This window comes from Podarcis liolepis (genome assembly GCF_965112155.1).
Source record: "Podarcis liolepis genome assembly, chromosome: 4".
In the NCBI taxonomy this organism is placed as follows: Eukaryota; Metazoa; Chordata; class Lepidosauria; order Squamata; family Lacertidae; genus Podarcis; species Podarcis liolepis.
The window spans coordinates 42984488-43005908 of record NC_139558.1 but is presented as its reverse complement, the minus strand read 5'-3'; the positions used below and the strand labels follow the sequence as shown (position 1 = coordinate 43005908).

The following is a 21421-nucleotide window of genomic DNA, read 5'->3' as shown; positions in this document are numbered from 1 at the left end:
CACACTTGGTGCCATTTTCATCTACACATGCAGCAGAGTAAGTTGACCCAGAATAGTACCAATTCAGATGGCAGATGGGAGAATGACAGTGCTGAATGCTTTCCCATGTAGAACAGTCCCTGCAAATAAAAACCTAGCATATTTGGAAGAGGGATGCTAGCCTAACCATTACCTTCTATGCTGTTACTATTTTTTTTTTTTTTTTACATAAGTAAAAAGTGACCTTTCCCCATCTGGCATGGTGGTGTGCCTCGAGATTTTTTTCATGAAACAAGTGTGCCTTTGCCCAAAAAAGGTTGGGAAACACTGGTTTATATGACTGCTGTTTGAAAAGCACTAAATAGACAGCATCAATGGAGATGTAGAACTAGTTGTTTTATTTTGATACATTGTAACCTATAGTTACTCCCCGGTAACTAGGCAAAACAAGCTACAACATTCATCGTAAATTTTGGACATTTTGATTTTATTTTTCCTCCTGCTAACACCCTGCACTTTCTGTAGCATTTTGCCTGAAGCAGAGTGCTGGAGAGCTTGAAAGCTTGTCTCAATTTTGTGACGTTTTGGTTAGCCCTACTAACCAACTGCGTTTTGGTTAGCCCTACTAACCAACTGCGTTTGTGGATTTTTGTTTGTTTTTCTTACAGACCAACATATCCACCTTTCTGTTTTAGTACAAGTCATTACAGACTGCCCTGAGCTGCTGAGCTAGTGGAGAATTACATTCTTCACTATAATAACTAAAGGTGGACCTCTGAGACAGAATGTAAATTTCATAATAATGATAATGATGCAAGGATGACTAGGTCACCCATCTGTTCGGTATTCATTATTTTATACTGTTCTTTCCCTTGTGCCAGTACCACCAGCACTGAGAGAATCAAACTGTTTACTAAGATGTGATGAGAGAACACTGACACACACACACACACACACACACAAAATGTGTGTGTGTGTGTGTATGTGCTATAGTAATAGGTATCTATAAACTAAGGTTACTTGAACTTAGCCCCCCCACCAGCTCCTGGGGGCTAAGCCCCTGAATATTTTGGGGATGGGGGCCTGCCTCCCATGTCCAAAAAAATACAGAGGCGAAGCGCAGAGCTGAGTGTGGCAATGCTCCAGTGGCCAGCTCCTTCTCCTCCTCCTGCCAAGGGCAGGAAGGAGGGTTTAAGCAACCTTCCGCCAGTGGCAGCACCAGGAAGAGGCGGAGAAGGAGCCGTGTAGCCACGCAGCTGCCACATTCAGTTCCACCCACAGATACTCCCAACATCCTGATATCACATGTGCAACCACTGCTCCCCGCCCCCTCAAATCACCCTCACACACCGGCACTTCTGCTTGAACTTGGCACAGAAGAATGGATGACTCTGCTCTACTTACCAAATGCAGAATGATGCTTTTTCTGAACTGTGATCATTCATATCTAGAGCTGTCATGGTTTATTCCTTTACAAGACTAGGCTTACATCTACAACTAGGCCTAGTTTGTTCCATTAAGGAAAACCTCTAATGGAAATTCCCTTTGAGCAATAAGACCCTTGAGTAATTGGACTACAAAAATAGCCATTTTAGTGGGACTAGGAAACATAAAGTATTTTGTATGGACAAAACAAGTTGCTGGGGAAGAGTGAAAACAAAGGTGGAAAGGGGCTCTAAAGTTACAGTAAATGGATAACTCCGTGTATCCTAGTTCTGAACTCCTTGAAGGAACTGCAACTCCTTATGAACCTATCAGAATGTATTCTGCAGCAGTTCTTGCTACCATGTTTCTCCTCTAGAAACTTCTTTATTTTTTAAAACAACGTATTTTAATTAGAAATGTGACCTATGGCTCATGGCAACTTATGGTATCAGAAAAGAGGCCTGCAGGACCACATTCAGTCCCCAGGCCTGGAGTTCCCCACCCCGATTCAGGTTGATATCCAATATTAGTCATACTCAGACTAATCAATCCACTGTAATAAGTGTTAAGTATCTTAAGTCCTTTGCTTTCCATCGGTCTACTCTGAGAATGATTTAGTTGGATCTCACCTTCAGTTGTTTTACTTGGTTGAACAAAAGGGTGATCAGTGAACAATCCAGCATGCAATGCATGCAGTTTTATTTAATTAAATAAGGGCAGGCAGGAAATATTCCAGCAAATACAGATTGTAGCCCAAAGTCCACTGAGTTCAGCAAATATTCTGATGACTGTTTCTTCAACTGTTGTTGCTGCAAGATTGCATTGTTTCATAGTAAACTGAAGTCTGAATTAGCTATAACATTGTTATATCAATGCAAGATTCATAAATTTTCTAATATTAATTTGTATACTTGGAGGTTGTTTGCACTGCCACACCATCATTAATTCATAGTAATAAGCAGAAAAACTAATTTTTGTATTGTTGCATACTATTACTGCATTAAACTAAATTATACACAATTGACAGAATATATCTTGGCTATGTATTACATGGGAATTATTTTATAATTAGGCAGAACTTTAACTAATTCAAGTGTATAAAATCTTCCAATTCATTCAACTGCATATCTGGAACTGCAAGAAAAATTCAAATATCTACTATGACCTCTTGCATGCTAACAAGAATCAGCTAGCTAATTCCAACTGAAAGCTTACACTCTCAACCATTACGCCACATTCAGCATATACAAACTGATGCACAGTTTGCAATTGTGTGCAATTCCGAAAACCTATAGTATGGCTATACAAGGTATCAAACTATTTGTAGTGCAAAATTGGCATTGGAATTAATCCTTAGCATTTGTCTCTAAACTGATATCATTCCCTTGGCAGCAAAACAGAAATGATTTATTGTAAGAATAACCTCACTGCCATTATAAACAAGAGTACTGACTTAGGGGCCTATTGGCCTCATGGCCAATGGATCTTCAAGTTAATACTACTGCAGGGACCTGGTGCTACAGCAGCTTCTCCCCAGTACTGCTTCACTTCAATTGTACTGCCTTGGGGGATGGAAATGGGCTATATTCAAGGCAGGTGGAAGTCAAAAGAAGCAAAGCAAAACTTCTACTGAGAGCAAGGCAGAGCCAAAATACATTGCCCCTTCACTTCCTTCTGCTTTGTCCACACCATCACAATAGTGTATAGAATTGCAACCAACTCTGCACTCAATCACAACAAATCCACAACATAATATAAATCCTTAAAAACAGATTCCACAGCTCAGATGACCAGACACTTGGTATCACATCTAGTTTCATGTCATATACCCTTGGAGGGAACTTTGGTGATTGGCTCTATGATAAAATACTACACTTTATACAAACAGCCTGGTTTCAAAACAAATAGAGGAAGAACACACTATTAATGCCACTTATCTCAGACCCCTTACAAGTACTCTGCTGCAGGATCATCTCCCTTCCACAGCAGGAACTTCTGCTCTATTACGCCAGCTGGGGATACAAGAATACATCCCACATAGATAAGCAAAGGTGGTGGGAAGAGAGAGACTGCAGCATATATCTCCCCATGTCTGCAATATTGTCAACAATAATTTAGTTCAATTGTGTGGCATAATCAATGCTTCCTGGCTCATCAGCTAGCAGCAATGGTTCCACACAGGACACCAAAAACATGCATTCTTCAGAAAGGGGATTGGCTAGAGGTTATCAGCCTTCAAACACTGATAAATGCCAGGCACTCCTCTTCAATAATTGTATGGCTACTCAGAACCTAATGTACCCTTTTGCAATTCAGGAGAGCAGCCTGGCCACATGGAGCAGAACAAGCAGGTGCTGAGCAAAGCTTTATACTACTGCTCCATTCAGCGTAGGAAAAATTGTAGCTTTAGTGATGAGTCTCTCCCAACCTCCCCAAAACATAAAGTAGTTCAAGGAGGAACACGGATGAGTGCACAGGTGGCAGCTCTCTCTCACTGATGCTCACCAACCTCTACAGACTACATGTTGCAGCTACCGACCATTACTATCCCTCTTGGGTCTTGTTGCAGTCCTCCCAACAGCCTTAAAGACATTCCCCTCTCCCAATACTATAAAGAGCACAAATGAACATAGCCCCGAGGCAGCTGCTGCTTACTAAATCAACTCTGAAGCAATACCCAATAGAGGGCTTTCTTCAGCTGTAAATAACAGCTTCAAAGGAGCAATATCTTGTCAGACCACATCAGGGAACGAAAGGGTTGTACATGTAAGTGCAAACAGGCATTTAATATACATCTAGTTTGGTCCTTGGAGACTGCATATGCTTTCAAGTGCGCAATGTGGGAGACTTTCCCCCACCTTTTCTAGTGGGCCATAACTCAGTGGTACAGTATATCCTTGGCATCTCCAGGTAGGACTGGGAGAGAGAACCTTGCAAGAAACCCTGGAGAGCTATTGTACTACTTGGGCCAACAGCCGAAGGACTTCCTATGTTCTTCATAGAACAGGTCCTACATTTGACACATATGTTGTTCCACAGAGCAAGGACTAGTCAGGCAATCCCTTTAGCCCCAGTTGAATCTGTAGACTGGTAGCTGTTGTTGAGTACCTGGAAGCTGCTTTAGGGAATGTGTAGTGTGGGTGTGGGGCTTAGACCTGTAAGCTTCTCCACTTTTGCATCTAACTTGAAAGTTAATACCAGGCATGCAAAAGGTGAGCTTGGTGTTGGTGGGGCCCAAACATGCACCTCTTTTTCCCAGCCTGCTTCTCTAGTCCTGTGGGCTAACAGGCTTTGTCCTTCAAAAAGTGCAGCTGTGACTCCTTTATTGTGTGTCCTGGCTATACTCCTTTGCCAGACATAACTGATTTTTGGTGTTGCTTTCCTCAGTTTTGATATGTTCTGCAAAACACTGAACATCAACCTTGCAGAATGGTAAGAAAAACTATGCTAAATTAGCTTCACAAGTTTACCTGTTTGGATTTTACATCCCTTAACAGATAACTATAGTTAAGTTCACAGCACTCATAGCCAATCCAATGTTCTTTACATTAGATGTTAAAGACAAGTACCTTACATTCCTGCAATGTTATCTAAATAATCTTGCCCAACTCTCTTTGTAAAGAATTAAAGTATTAGTCTCCAACTTACTAAGACAGAATTTCTCACACTGCTGTGGCATGTATATCCTACCACTGCAATTTCCCATAGAGCTGAATCTCAACTTGACTCAGCAGACCAGAGAAAAGTTCAAAGACCACTTAAAACATATTTCGCTTGCCTTTCTCACCTTCAGGAGGAATCCTCCTACTAACAGCTTCTAATAAAGAGGGCACTTCAAGACAGTTGCTATTGTGCAGGTGGGATTCAATCACTTTATGGCAAACCTATCCCCCAGCCCCGCAAGTTAGACTTTTTGCAGTAAGCAAAGTGATGGTTAAATAAACTGGAAAGTATGGAGTAACAATTGCTTGATGTGATGTTTTAAACCTTCCCACAAACAAATCAGAATAGAATGCTCAATAAACAGGTCAAATAGCAGCAATCAGGGAAATCCCCCCCCCCACAACTAGTGTCCATCTGATACTCTACTTCTCATCCAGAAAGGTGCCCTCCATCCCAAACAGCAGCACAGTCTTTCTCATATTGCCAATTGGGGTGCAATGAGTGACAATCCCAGAATCTATCCCATACCCTTCCTAATCTAGGTTTTTGCACCATTTAGACTGTGTAAAGAAACCCCTACAGGAAAAAACTACATGTGACACACGGGGGGGAGGGGTTTAAGAGGCAGGAAGGGGACCACAGTGCATGGGAAGAGTGCTTAATCCTTCCATTCCCAACCGTGAACCCAACAAAAATTGCCCAGCCTGTGTAGCTATGAAAGCTGTCCTATGGCAGTCTCATCCTATGATGCTTCAGAATTACTCTTAAGGATAGCAATTCCTACAAATATTACTTTCCCTGTACAGTTTTACTGTAATTATGATCTGTCTTGATCACTGTTGTGTTCCTATGGGGCACATTTGGTAAACCTCCATGCCCCTTAGGTTGGGCTCGCCTTTAACAAGTGCCGAGCTTTTTATGTGGCAGACTATGCCCTTTGGATCTCCTTGTCAATAGAGGCTTCAGCAGGAGCCATACCTTGTTTTTAGATGTCTTCTAAAAACTCTCTTCAGACACACTTTCAACCTAAGCTCTTACTAATGTGTTTGATGTTTTAATTATTTTCAGTGTGACACTGTCTTTTCAGTTCTTATACTGCCTTGTGATATTTTCATATGAAAGTGCACATTCTGTGTACATTGCGGCAGCCTTTGGCTATGTGCAATAAAACTGACTGAGACTGATATGAAAGTGCAGTTTAAAATTATGTGAATATAAATAAAGCACTTCAGAATAAAATATTCTAAATTATAGAATATTAAATGTGAGTAAATGTATTGAACTCATGCTATATTAAAGCAATGTGTAAATGACCAAAAGAGAGAGGAAATGGTTTAACCTGTGTTAACTCCAAAGAGATACCTGTTTGATACACAGGTTTCTTGCTTAGCATTCCAGACAGCTGAAATAGGAGTCCTGTACCTCAGGCCTCATGGAGAGAGTTTCAAGGGGTGAGAAAAGCAAATGGACAACCCACTGAGCAACATAGTAAGAGATGGGATGGCTCTCAGCCACATACGTGAGCATTTTACAGTTTTTTATGGGATGCATCCACCCCACCCCTAATCTAGGATAAGGATCAGACTAATTCCCTCTTCTTCCCACTTCACTCACTCGGCTGAAACTTCAACATTCTGTATGTTCTTGAAGCTCACAGATCCTTGAGAGGGCTATTTACAGCCCTAGCCTTTAATTTACACTTCTGTGTATCTATGCAGGCCATTAAGTATAGAGAAACCACTACCTTATTTTTTGTGGCTCTGCTTTGTTTCCAAACCAATAGGCTTTCAACCACCTAAATTTGGTATTAGTAAATATTATGAGAAACTGGTAGTCTTACACACATTTCACTTCCACACTAATTTTTTAAATACACAAAAATTACAGAGTCTTTTTTAAATCTCTCATGCAAAAGCTACTAAAACCAGTAAAACAACACATTTTAACATGTGTTGCTGATACACCATCATCTTCAAGTGATACAGAATTCAATCATACCTACCACAGTTTGGTGGTTAACTTGGATCACTTCATCTCCAGCATGGATTTTCTTACATCGATCTGCAGGTGACTGAATTTAAAATAAAAGAGATGATAAAGAATACAATCCTTACTGGCTATCATCTCTCCTTTCGCAAAAGCAAGATTATTAAGCTATGCACTCTGTGTTAGTTCTCTATACTGTATTTATATTTTCCAGGAAGTAAAATATTTCTCTTTTTCAATGCTACAGTCCTGGCAACATATAGAAGGCTTCAAGTGGAACAAGTTATTTGCACAGACAACAGCTCAGTGAGCTACTATGGTAATAATATGGGAGTGCTCTAAGGCCCTTTGAGTGTGCTGGGTGTTTTGAACTTGTGATGGGACAACACCAGACTTTCTCAGTGAGCCTTAAAAGTCTAGAAGAGGACATAATCTGGATCAAATAACACAGTGTTATTCCTCACTGAGGAATCATGGGCTGGACTACAAGCCTCCATTTCCCAGTTATAAATGAGACATGCAGCATTACGTCAAGCCAGAGAGGCACATTTCATGTAGCTTTTTCCTCAAGATGAATGGATGGGGGGCAGTACTCCCTATTGCTAACAGATACAACCCCCCCTCGTTTTCCTTGAGGGGGGCTGCAAGACAAGGAGAGAAAATACAAACACACTGAGTTTTGTGTGTCCACTGAGTACTCACAAAATCTCTAGAAGGGTTTTGTGATCCAAGCAGGGTAGCGTTCAACTATTCTGACAAGATGCCCCCAAAACAGCTTCTCTGCCATTATTGATCTTTCCTTAGACTGCATGGTGTGTGTTTATGGGTGTTGAAAGTCCTGGTGCACTCTTAATTCAGGACCGATATAGAGGGCACCCACGAGTACTGAAAGTGTTCCCTAGAACATGCATCCTGAATCATTCAAAACAACAGGAATTTTACAAAGATCCTTGAGCTCATAAATTAACAGAAATGGTTCCCTGGATGTGGTAAGTCTGAAAACCACTCATGTAGAACATTCAGTGACTTAAAAACAAAACTCTTCTACAAGATAATGACCCTGACTGCTGTGCAGTTGAGGCTTTTAAGCACTCAGTGGATCAGCCCCTCATGAGAACCATGGGATCTTTCAAGGGTGCCATGAGAGGTTGACTCCTCCCCTGCTGCTCCAGGTCTGCTGTGCCACTGGACAAAGGTGCTCTGTGTGCAAGGGCACAAAGAGTGGTGATCCATGGAATACACAAAATGTCCCAAATTCTCACCTAACTGCAATAGTTTTTAAGATAATCACATAATATATTTTTCCCTGAAGTTTAATAAATCATTTTCCAGTGCAAGTAAACACAGACACTCATTTCTCTTCACCACAGAAAACCCAGAACACCAGGAGTTCAATTTAAGTACTATGATCAGAAGGCATTTATATCAATTCCTACTTCTGTCCTCTAGAAGTTGGAAGATTTCTAAAAATGCAGTGATAATACAAAACACTGTGGATAGCAACTGGGCAAAAGTTAAACATTTTAAATCAATGCAGCTTAAACTCAGGATGGACTGACTCGAAGGATTCAGATCAAAATCCAGAGAAAATGAAGCATTCCCATGGCGAATTGAAATGAACGGGACTAAAGCATGCGGTAGGGTTCTTACTTCTAAAAATGGTGGGGATATCACACAGTTAGAGAAAACTTAGTCCATTATTTGTACAAGTTTTACTCAATCTGCACTGAGTAAAACCAGTAGTTCTGAACAAACAAGACACTTTATTTTCAAATTATGCATGCAAGTAAAGCAACAACCTGCGTGAGAAAGAAGTGGGATATAGCTTCTAAAATGGCACATGCCACACACAGCAAAAACTAAATGTAAGGCTGGAAACTGTTATGATCTATGTCGTTTGCAACACTCAAACCCTCTAGTGAGATTACCACCACTAGATTCAAGTTGTTTGAATGCTTCACAATATTACAACTGATCTTACAATCTAGTAACAGACATTGGCTATTATTGTGCCAATACAGCACACTGTAGTCACGCTTATTCTAGTCCCATTGGAGATCCCAGGATCATGGTTTAGTTTCAGTTTGTGTGATCAGTTTCAGTTGTCGCAGCCTGATGACATGGATAGGAGCCTGAAAGTGAGGGTGACTATATGCCGTCTCAATCCTTGCCCATCAAGGCTAATAAAATATGGTAGGAGTGGACTGACTTGACTGATGCAGGGAGTGGTTGCGTCTTTATAGAAGGGAGTTATCCCCACTTCCTGGAAAGGGCTTATGGAAAGGCATGTCTTGAAAAAGCCCTCCCTGGATCCAGGGATTTAAAAAAACTACTGTCGAATCTCTAATTCTCCCTTCTTAGCCATGAGGTAGGATCTGCTTCACCTATTTTTATGGATGTGTTGTTTTTTAGATTTTTATTCACCCACCACTGGGAGCTGTCATGCAGGGATGAGGGCAAAGTACCATTTGTATGCTGATGACATGCAGCTCTATCTATTCCATCTGAATCAGGACAGGCTGTGAAGGTGTTGGATCGGTGTCTGAAAGCAGTGAAGAGCTGGATGGGGGCCAGTAAACTGAGGTTGAATACTGGTTATGAGGGAGGTGCTATGGTAGGTGGTTCCTGTGTCTGGGAATTAGGTACATCATCGGGTCTGGGAGGGATTGCACTCTCCCTCAAAAAGAAATTTTGAGCACTGGAAGTACTAATGGAGTAGAATTCAATGTCACAATATTACAAATGTTCCATCCGTTCAAGTATATCAGATTACCAGATAGAACAATTCCCTCCCCTGCCCCTGCACACCGTTCTGAGGGTTCTCATGACCACCACTTCCTGGAGCCAATAATGGAAAGGGAGAGGGAGGAAAGCCTCATGGTGCAAGTGGTTTGGCACGTGAATCCCATCTTGGAACTGGGGTCTCAAGTGGCTTCTGTGGCCAGGAGAATTATGCCCATTTTAGGATAAACTGCCATCTACAGTTGTTCCTGGACTAGAATAGCCTGGTCCCAGTTGTCCATGCTCAAGCGACCTCCTACTTAAACTACTGCAATGGGCTGGATATGGGGCTGCTCTTGAAGAAGCTCTAATCACATTGAATTTAATTAGACTGCAGTGTAATGATATCTATTAAGGCAAACTAGAAACCACTTTACATTTCCTCCAAATATAACTTAGCCCTTATGGAATAAATGCTTTTAATATTTATAAAACAAGGCAAGTAGTACTATATATTATGGATTTTTTTCAATTATTTTGCTCTGAGAGCACTAAATATTAAACACCACCAACAGCATCAATCTATGGACTCGTTCTAAAAATGTATTATCAATATCTGTGCAGATGTTTTATTAAGTGACAAATTATGTTGAGAGCAATACATGGAAAGTATTACTATTATATTGATACCGGTCACAGTTCAAATAAATTATGTTTACACATATGGGAGATTATTCAGTTTAACCATATTATTATTATTCAGTTTGACAATGGAAACTGCTTCAGCAGAACTATGGAAGGCTGTAATTGTTCATATTGTTCTGCTCCACGCACATTAGTAACTCACTTATAGCCTCAACTAAATTTGCAAGAACTCAGACCTATCACTGTGATTAGTCATGTTGATTAGATAAAGGGACTGATCAGAGGATCTTGTTAGTCACTGTGATGTGACTTTCATCCCAACAGAAGCTTCAATCAAGGCAGTTTCAATGAAGTTTTTACTATAGAGAAGCAAGGCAATTGTGTGAGCATGCATGCCAAACTGACACAGGATGGAGTGTGTTACTAGTTTACTGACATGCACATTAAGTACCAGGAATGCAAAGCGTCGCAGCATTTCGGTGGTGGGCTGTGCCCCTAACCTACAGTAGAACACCTGTTGGAAACCCTCATGTATTTTCCTGTGGGAAACTGTAGTGGCAGGAGCTTTCCAACTACAGTGGTACCTCGGGTTACAGACACTTCAGGTTACAGACTCCGCTAACCCAGAAGTAGTACCTCGGGTTAAGAACTTTGCTTCAGGATAAGAACTGAAATCGTGCAGCAGTGGTGCGGCAGCAGCGGGAGGCCCCATTAGCTAAAGTGGTGCTTCAGGTTAAGAACAGTTTCAGGTTAAGAACGGACCTCCAGAACAAATTACCGTATTTTTCGCCTGATAGGACACACTTTTTCCCCTCCAGAAATGAAGGGGAAATCTGCGTGCGTCCTATGGGGCGAATGCAGGCTTTCGCTGAAGCTTGGAGAGCGAGAGGGGTCGGTGCGCACCGACCCCTCTCGCTCTCCAGGCTTCAGGAAGCAATCAACAAGCCTGGGGAGCCCGCGGGAGTTCCCACAGTGCTGAAGCAGAGCGCCCTGCGCTTCTCCCCAGCGCCAGCCCCACAAGCTCGGGGGACAGCGGGGAGGCGGAGCGCCGCCATCCCGCTGTTCCCTGACCTGGTTTGGATTCCCCGACCTGGTCTGGGGGGGGGGGAATAAAGAAAATTTCCCCCCCTTTATTCCCCCCCAAAAAAACTAGGTGCGTCCTATGGGACGAAAAATACGGTAAGTTCTTAACACGAGGTACCACTGTATAGTAAACAATGTACAAACACTACTATTGGTGACTTGAAGTTTAACTCCACTTCTGGTGGAGTATGGGAAGAAGAATTCTATGGTTGATTTAAGAATGTCATTGGAAATTCTATTTTCAGATATTTTCAGCAGTTTGAGTTTCCTTCGTAAGAAGGTGGCTTCTGTCCTTTAGAGGAACCTAGAGAATACCTCTCATACAACACAAATGAATAAGCATAAGTCTGAAAATGGCTACTATATGTGTAGAGGTGAATGTCTGCAAGAGTGACTATCCTTTCTCAAACTCTCAGTAGTTGGTACAATGACTTCGAATCTGGTGACATTACCTCTAGTTTTATAAACAAAGAAGCCATGAAAGGTTGTGTGTGCTGCTTAGATGAGATATTAACTTATCAGCTTTTAATATTATTTGATTTCCAATAAAAAAACCAAAAACATTATTAGATAGGAAATGTGTTTACTGCACCACAGCAAACTACAGCACAAAATCCTATGTGAATTAAGACAAATTTCCTTTAATTCACGACAAGGTATGACGTGATACACTTTTTCCTCCCTTGAACAAAGTCCAGTTTATATGCATTACTGAAGCTAACTTTCTCACGACTCTAGCCCAAGCTCTTTCAAGCTGTTCTCCCACGTGCACCCCTTCCTTCCCCAAACATGCTCTTGATCCTTTGCAGTTAATACACACGTACGCAAGCAAAAGGGGAATCACAATCCAAAGTTTAGATTAAAAATATGTTCCAGACCGCAGCAAATTTGATAACAATACTTACATTTTCTGTTGTTCCAGTAATTACATGAAGACCATCATATGTTGATTTAATGTACATACCCTAAGAAAAAGACATCATGGGAAAAAATTGTAAAGTTCTTGCAAACTACTGCCATCCAATATAAACGTCTCACCCATCTAACATCTCTCTAGCAGCATTTGAGTAATACCACTAACACATGCCACTGGAATACCAAGTGTTTCTGTCAGAAGAAACTACATGTAAGCTCCTTTTATTTGATGCGGCAGGTGTCTCTAGGTGCAACTCATTTGTATGCAATGGTTCACAATGTGGATTAAGAGGTGACTTCATAGCACTGCAAAAATATTGTAGTGACATGGGGGGGAAATCCCAATCCACACGGCAAAACTGAAATGAACTATATGTCAGTGGAGCTATTTAAGGTGGGAACAATTTCATATTCACGGATCTCAAGTGTAAGGTTATAATATGAACATAACCAGAGAAAGTGTCCATTTTATAAGTAGAATCCATAGGCACTCCATTATAAACACTAAACACAATCCCTTGAAATAGGCAAATCCAGGGTACTATTGCATCAAAGCACATCCTGTGCATAGTGCATACAGATTTACACAGTGAACTGTAAAATCGGGGGGGGGGGGGCAGTCACAGGGGAGACTACAATGCCATCGATATTCTAAGTGATTTGAGATGCCAACATTTTTAGAATTCAAAGTCTTCTGAGTTAATAATTAGAAACCAGCTCAGCTGACCAAAACATCACTACATGTATTTCTCAGTAACATAAATAGTATAAACTCATATTGTTTAAAATCCAATATTTTAAAAGGCACATCATAATTCTGAGATACTGAAATAGTGACTATATAGTCGAGAATTAAAAAAAACCTGAAAACTATAAAAGCAATTCAGCGAAACTGCAGAACCTGTGAGCCTTCTATTTACCCACTAGATCTACAAATAAAGTAAAAGTATTATTCTGCAAAGGAAGGAATGTATTTTGATCAAAGAACTATATATAGAATTTGTATATAACCAATTCATACCTGCTGATTAATACGGATCACAAAGATAAATAAAATATGCCTAGTTTTAGAAATAGTACATGAACTGAGGCCTCTATGGAACACATGAGCTATATTTTTATGACCTAGGGAATGTTTATATGTGTTATAACACTGGTTGAATACTAACCTACATCTAAGGTGCTTTATTGATTATCACATTCAAAAATGTTCTAGTCAAGTGGAATTAAATAGTTGCTGGGAGAAGCTAAATTCCTCTATCGTACTATATTTCCACCTTGTATCACACAATGTAGACAACATGCCCCAGGATACTACCAAAGCATATTTTAGTTGATCCTCTTCCACTTTTACAACAACCCATATGATATTTTCTAGATGAGGGCAATAGTTTTAATGGTCTTCTACATATTATTATCTTCACATTATTAGACCACTGCATTTAGTAATGAAATCTTGTTTTATTTTAGTTGTAGAAAGCTAATTGGAGCAGGCCAATGCCCTCCTGAATGCTTCTAAATGCCTCCTTTAGGCACTGCCCCCCAAAAAATCTGCTGAGGAATTTAGGTTGATTCCCAGAGGCTGGTCAGTAAATGATGCTATTCCTGACCAGCTTTGCACAGCGTATTATGACTCCTTCAACTGTGCTGTCTGTATGGTTCAGGCGTACATTGATGCGTAAATGTGGCATTAAGTCAATCTTTCACCTTCTCCTAGTCCATCTGGAAGAATTTGATTTTGCTGGGTTTTTCCTTTGAGGGGACATTTTATGTGGATTGAGCATTACCCATGTGGTGTTCAATTTCATTTTCCACCTTTGAGCATTTCAGTGTGTTCTTGGAGTAGGCTCTGAGGAGACAAACTGCATTTTTTTGACACTGTGTATGATTTTTAATGGTTTCCTGTTTGTGGGCCTGGGTCTTTATGATGAAATAATTTGCTCATTTGCTTGACATTTTGGGTGTGCCACTTGCTAAAGAAAAAAAGGAGTGTCCTTCACCTGTTATTCTCTTTCTCAAGAAACACTCAAGGCAGTGTGCAGAATAAAATGGGGGGGGGGGGATAATGGCTGTTCTACTTCCATTGCAGAGCACATATCTGAAAGATTACCCTTTATCATTTACAATGAGGAGCCAGAAGAATTCACAGAAATAGCTCCCCCTTTTTTAAAAAAAAGATATTCAAGACCTTACAGAGCCTGAAAGCTTTAATCCATGAAGTGATGATGGGCTGTAAATGTAATTTTTTTACGCCATCTACTAACAGCATCAAAGACAAAGGTAAATTTCCTACAGAGTAACTTTGCTGACACTGAAGAGTAGAGAGGATAAATTGTGTTCAGAGTACAACACAAGCATGCCATATCGAACCACCGGTTTCTTTATGGAATTGAAATGACAGTAAAATGCAATATACATTCTAGAACCTTTACAGATTTTACAGCAGAGGCAAACCTCTCTGCAGGATGAAATTGATTTTGCTACTATTACTGAAAGCATTCTGTTATCATGGCAAGGCAGGGCTAGCCTTAATATGGGAATGAGGGGCCACCTCAGGCAGTACATTTTAGGTGTTACTACAGCTTTGATCCAGACTTGTATCAAATGCTAAACTCAAGAAAATAGAGTCTTTTTCCAGCAGTATTACATTGACACTGTTACTTCAATTTGTCCCTTTTCTTTTATTCTTCCTCCAAATCTGTACACCGTCTGACCTCTGGTGGCTTGAATGGGGCAGGGGGAGCCATAGTGCTTTATAACTATATAGAGCTTTAGAGTCTTGTCAGCCTGCTTTGCACAAGGGACCAGCACTAAAGAACAGCAATTTGTTATCCTTTTAATGTAAAAATATCAAGTTATAACTAGCACCAATAAAGAGCCGCTAGATTACCTTTAAGTAGCCTGTGTCCCAAAACAAATTTCTTGCTTTTACTTTAAAAACAACAAAAAATAGACATTTGGCAGCTGATTGTTTTCTGAAACAGTACACATAAAGCAAGGAAAATCCAGAACTCAAAACAAGTTAGTTCAACATAGCTGAAGATAGGACATGTCTCCATTTTCATAGTCATGACATAAAACACATAACCCTTTTCAGGTACGTAGCCACAGACAATTTTATGTCATTACTCTGAAGATAATAAGGGCATAAATATGCAAAGATGAGAAATGTCAAGCAAATTAGTCCACTCTAGGGAGACAGAACACCTAAAGCATTCACAGCAAAAAAAGGCACAGGTGGGAGGATGCGCTGCAGAAGATCTTCCTTGAAGCACAGAGATTTATTTTATTTCTAAATATTAAAAGAAAAAGCTTCAAAACAAATTGCGTTATTCAGACAAATAGGATATAAGATGTAACTATGTTTAGACTATCTTTTTTCTAACAGTCATTTAATGAAATAAAGACAATAGTTTGGATATTCATTAGTGTTCAACACAGTAACTCGTTATGTCTATTGAAGAAACAGATTCAGCAGAGGCTTCCATTGGAGTAGGGAATGGGTGCAGGATTTTTTGCTGCTATCACTTTACTCCTGTGGCCCCTAGCTTCTGTACTGCTTCTAATGGCAGGAGCACCCCATGAGCAGACTTCTAGCAGAAGCTTTATGAGGTGGCAAGGTATCACCAAATAAATAAGCTATGGCAACTGTTCTATATAATACAATTGCCAAACACTTGTTCCACATACTACACAGTGGTGTTTGGGGTTTATACTTGAACATAAATAGCAAAATGTGAAGTATTTATCTCTGACATATTTAAAACAGGAACACCTTCTGAGTGTGAATAAGGGGTTTTAATGTGCATCTTTCAGTAATATAAATCCCCAAGATTTTGAGGCACCTATCATGTTCTGATAGGAGATAATCCAGTTAATCTCTCTGTAAAAAAAAACTTTGAGTAACATTACAAAGAGAATATGTAACCTGCGTGATTTAGTTTAAGGAACATTTTGATTGGATTCCCAGATACTGTATGGTTCAAAAACTGAGATTTACTAAACTCAGATGTTGTTTACAAGTCTGAGAACAACGCTGTCTTGTCTAAACAACATATTAGAAACAGTCAAAAAATTGTAAATTAACTTAGCAATGTCTGGATGTTATAATCAGTACTGCTTTGTGAAAGGTCTCTATGTTTATGATATATATATTTAAACTTTTAACATAATTGTCACAGCTTGTATATTTTGCATGTCATTTGCTTCTCACTATTTACATTTCCCCCACTGTATCCGTATGCATATATCAACTGAGGATAGCACTGAATGCATTTGATAAAAGGAACTTGGGGCCCCTCTAGAATGACCCTTTTTGCAGGTATATTCTGCAACATGCCATTGATGCAATACTAATGTATCAGTGGTGGATTTATACTAGGCAGTTCATATACATTCTGCTTTATTAATTGCTTTGCAATGCTTTCCAATGTTACCATATTATTACTGCTGGGCAAGGGGCATTCTTGTGCTACAGCACAACAAAATCAGAACAGCAATAAACCAAATAAATTGTGGGGGGAAAGGATTTCAGCAGGAAGCTATGGGCATATAGTGATTAGAAATGAAGAAGTACATTTGCCCTAAAATATTTTCAGGCACAACCAGTATTGAAAGTGTCATTCATATAAGCACCTCGATACTATCATGATCACAAATCATCATGATTGTACAGTAAGAATGATGTCTGGTTCATTCATAAACCTATGCTGTAATAATTTTGTTACATAGCATTCTAGAGAGGTTAATCCTAATATGTTTCTCAGTGGCCACTGATACAATTGATTATATGACATTAGTGGTGTTACCTGTAAAACCTGCCACTGTATTTCCATTGGTTCTTAGCTGTGAAGTTTAAGAATGGTGATGACTGGTTACTTGGTATTTCCCTGCCTTCCCTCAAAAATGCCCACAAGTCCATCCTGTTCTCTTTCTCTTTCTGTTCAAGTTTGTGTCTTGCTGTTTGAACTTGGGAATTTAATTGTTCAGGAATGCCAAATTAGGTTTTATCAGCACAATAATAAAAATGCACCTCTGACTTTTCTTTTCTATCAAGATTCCAGCCAAAACTGGAATATAGAAAAACTAAATATAGAGTTGCTGGTCAATGCTGAATCCAGGCAAAAGTGACATAATGATCCCCGATACAGGTTAAACAAGTGTTAGTTAAACAAGCCCAATTCATATTTTGAGAATCTAGATCACAGAAACACACACCAGTGATTATAATTAAACCAGTGATGTAAAATCTCTACCCTCCTCCTACAAACCAACCCATCTGGATAAAAAACTGCAAATTGATCATATGAATGAATCTTGATGCTTCTTAACCACTACAGCTATTTTCTTGCCTGTGTCTTAAAATTCTGCAAGCTATACCTTACCTCAGGCTTTGCACATGGTATACATCTTCCTCTTACATTAATCACTGATCACAGTATTGTCGATTTGCAAGCCCTCTCCACAGAGGCTGGCCCCTCTGTTTCCATATACTGACAAGTATATCCCTAGTAGCATGCAATTGTGCAAGGCTATGCAAAGACATATATTCTTTGATATCACAAATGGTGCACTAAATTAATAATGCCTAACATCCCAACAATGTCAGTAGCAATTAAGCCTTAGAGCCCTCAAATATAAAAGGGATAAAAGCTGAAATGCATTCATTAAAAAATAAGCAGCCAGTTCATTTCCTGCCCACTCTTCCATAGTTTCTATCTTGTTTTTATCACCTATAGTTCAACCATTTGGTTCCTAAAAACCACTCACAATAAAAGGTTGGCAAAAAAAACATTTGCTTCACTTTGTTCCTTATTTCCATCCTTCTTGAGCTCATATTGCCTATACCTTAGCTGAAGAGGTTTTATTTGTCTTTGTTGCCCGTGCCTTCTTTTAACATGTGTTATTGTAATTCATTTATCTTCTGTTATCATTATTTCCAGTTGGCAACAGTAAGAAATGGGGATCAGTGGTGAGAAATCTCAGGCCCAGAGGATGAATGGGATCCCCCCCCGACTTCTTTATCCTGCCCTCGGACCTCACCCCAGACTGCAACCCTCACCATTTGTGCATCACATTTTCCTAGAGGGCTGTTGCCTAGCTTGACTGTATTATTGAACTGTGATAATAATCTTGCTTTCTTGATACAATGATGGATAGATGCATGTACATGCGCACAGAAACCTGTGGCATTTGTGTAGCTGGAATGTAGCCTACTGAGCAAAAGTTAAGAGTCATTCATTGCTCTGCCCACCATAGGCCTGGGCCCCAAGGTTTCCCTACATGGAAATGCAGCCCTTGTTCCCTGCTTTTTATATAAATGATAAATAGCTTTCAGATAAATCAAAAGTTCTACAGGAAATTTGGTTACCCAGCTGTTCTGCTTACATTTTCCGACATACAAAAATCTGGAAGACCCTTCAAAACTGCTGAATACCCATGATAATCATAGCAAGGTTTGAAGACACCCATTCACACTTCTATAGCAATCATTATTGCAGACATTTAAGTAGCTTACACAAATTTAGCTCATGAAACATTTTTCAATGATAGGTGTCAAAAATAGTTTACATAAGCAGTGAACCATTACAACTCAATACTTTACAGAATCCCCAAATTACATGTTTTGCCAGGAAATTGATACCACTTGGCTTACTGTCTACAAAATACAGTGGGGAAAGGCAAAAGTTAAAAATCTGAAGACACATTCAATGTTTCTGTCATCCACTTTTTGTTCTTGAAGTACTCTTAAGAGGCATAACTTTACTGTACCATATACAGTTCAAACAAATAATGAATAAACAGTTCCATGCATGGAGAACCTTGCCATCTAAACCGACAAAGCAGCAGAAAATCAACCATAGAGGCTTGAAACATAGAAAATTTACAGTAAAATAAAATCGTTTTGGTCACATCTTAAAGGGCACTTCTGGAAGAAGAAAACAATAAAAGGAGAGCTGAATTAGGAAAGGTTTATGAATCTCAGTGAAACCATGAAGAACCAACATTAGTTACGATATGTGAGATGGAAAAAACAGCAGACAATGGTACTGAAAATGGTCTTTACCTGAACTGGTGGCACTGAGACAAATATGAGATTACGAATGAACGGCAGTATAGTACTACAGTAGGAATGGAGGGTTTGGGCAGGGCAGAGTGCACCAAGTACAGTATGAACAAATTTTGAAAATATTTAAATAGTATCCAGTCTGAAAAAGCTTCAGGTGACATATAAAAAGTATCCACTAAAATAAAGACTTTGAGCTTTATCACATGCTGCAGTACTGCTGGTACATCAGACTTCTTTATGTGAAAACAGAACTACTTCTTCAGCCCCACCACAACCTCAAAAAGAGATGCAGAGGGTTGGGGGAACACTTGTAGGAGAGGAAATTGAAAATTTGTTGCACAAGTAGAATTTCACTTGCTCAGCCTTGGCTACAACCCTTAGCGCTTATTAACTGTTGCATAAACATTCATATCAAATATGAGGAACCCAGGAAACAAGCGTAACTTATTGTAAATATACCGAAGGAGTTCATATAAGTAACAACATTATCAATAAATCTTGCTAGAAAAGGGGGTGGGACATTTTCCTAAATTAACCAGGATTTTTTTCCTGCATTATGTAACCAATATGGAAGTGTTTTCTTTAAGAACATTCAGCTGCTACATATAAATTTATTTTATGGGATGCAAGAAATCCACATCCCAGGCCTAAACCTATTAACCTAGAAGCAACATCATTAAATATCTGATTGCATTCAGAGCCTCTCGTTGCAATCCTGCACCTACTTACCTGGGAGTAAGCACCATTGAACTCAACTTCTGAGTAGACATGTATAGGATTGCACTGTGAGCTCCTCATTAATGCGACTCAGGACGTAAAGGAGGGACACAGGTTTGCAAGCTTACCAACCTCTAGAGATACAGTACTAAAGAGGTAGCTTTCCACTGCTACTATTTTTTTTCAATATTTCCTTAAGAATTTTATACAGTAATTATTAATATGCAATTTCCACTAGCTGACTGAAGATCACATCTACAAATAGAAGAACTAAATATGCCAAATACAGGTCTTATTCGTAGAATGTATTTCTTTCCTCCTGGATGACAGTTTTGATTAACTGCGTACATCTTACCAGCCCTTCGCTTGGTTTGATGTTTGCCAGCTGGATCACTTCCAGGTGAGCAGATTGAGACACAAGAGGATCAGATGAGAGTGAGATTATGTGGTCACAGACGCTAGATAGTGTCTTACACTAGAAATAAAAAGTGTATTTTCCGTTAACAATCAAGAATATGAAAACTCATAACACAGTGGACAGTAATCATGTTTGGCCTTTAAAATACATTATTACATATTCAGATTAAATTCTTATTTTATCTAAGTGGCAATGAATATCATTCTTTGGGGAACAAGCATACTCCCTGTTCCTTATTCTAGAAAGATCATGATTAGAGGACAATCCAAAAAACCTGGAATTCTTCTACCTGAACAGGATTGGGGAAAGGATTCGAATAGCATCAACATTTCTACACTTATCCCTACTTCCATGGTGGTGCCACGTAAAAAATGGTTTAAGGACTGTTCAGACAGTCTGGACCTGACTTAGATTTTGTTCTTGGTTTTTTTCTTGAATACTTGGCTTAAGAATACAACAAGGTACATATTTTCAGATTGTAATAGCAGTATGCAATCTACAAATATTTACATTCACTTTTTAACACCTCCTTTTCTTGTACTGTTCTATCAGCACCCTCATGATGGAGAGTATTGAGGTTTTTGATTTAAATATAAATTAGAAGTTTTCTACTGGCATGCACAAGATGCTGGTAAATTCTGTAACAGACTATATCTCAAATGTTCCATTTGATTTATTATTCCATGGGTGTGCAGTGCACAGCCACCTACCATTAAAGAAGATGTAGGAAATCCAGGTTAAAATATCAACCCAGTTCTCAAGTTCAGAGTAGCCTTGGGCACAGCCTTGCGTCCCTTGTT

At 39.5% G+C, this 21421-nt stretch overlaps 1 protein-coding gene across 16 annotated transcripts in view; it reads right to left on the bottom strand.

Moving 5' to 3' along the window:
- The window catches only part of CNKSR2 (connector enhancer of kinase suppressor of Ras 2), a 237273-nt gene that overhangs the window by 73616 nt on the left and 142236 nt on the right, over nt 1–21421 (bottom strand). For 15 of the 16 annotated variants that reach the window (XM_083501843.1, XM_083501836.1, XM_083501838.1 and 12 more), the window contains 3 exons: nt 20559–20678; nt 12408–12467; nt 7070–7138 (listed from right to left, as the gene is read on the bottom strand). In XM_083501843.1, the coding sequence (XP_083357969.1) occupies nt 7070–7138; nt 12408–12467; nt 20559–20678 (249 nt within the window). The remainder of the gene's footprint in view (nt 1–7069; nt 7139–12407; nt 12468–20558; nt 20679–21421) is intronic. The other variant, XM_083501840.1, reaches the window with a different exon arrangement.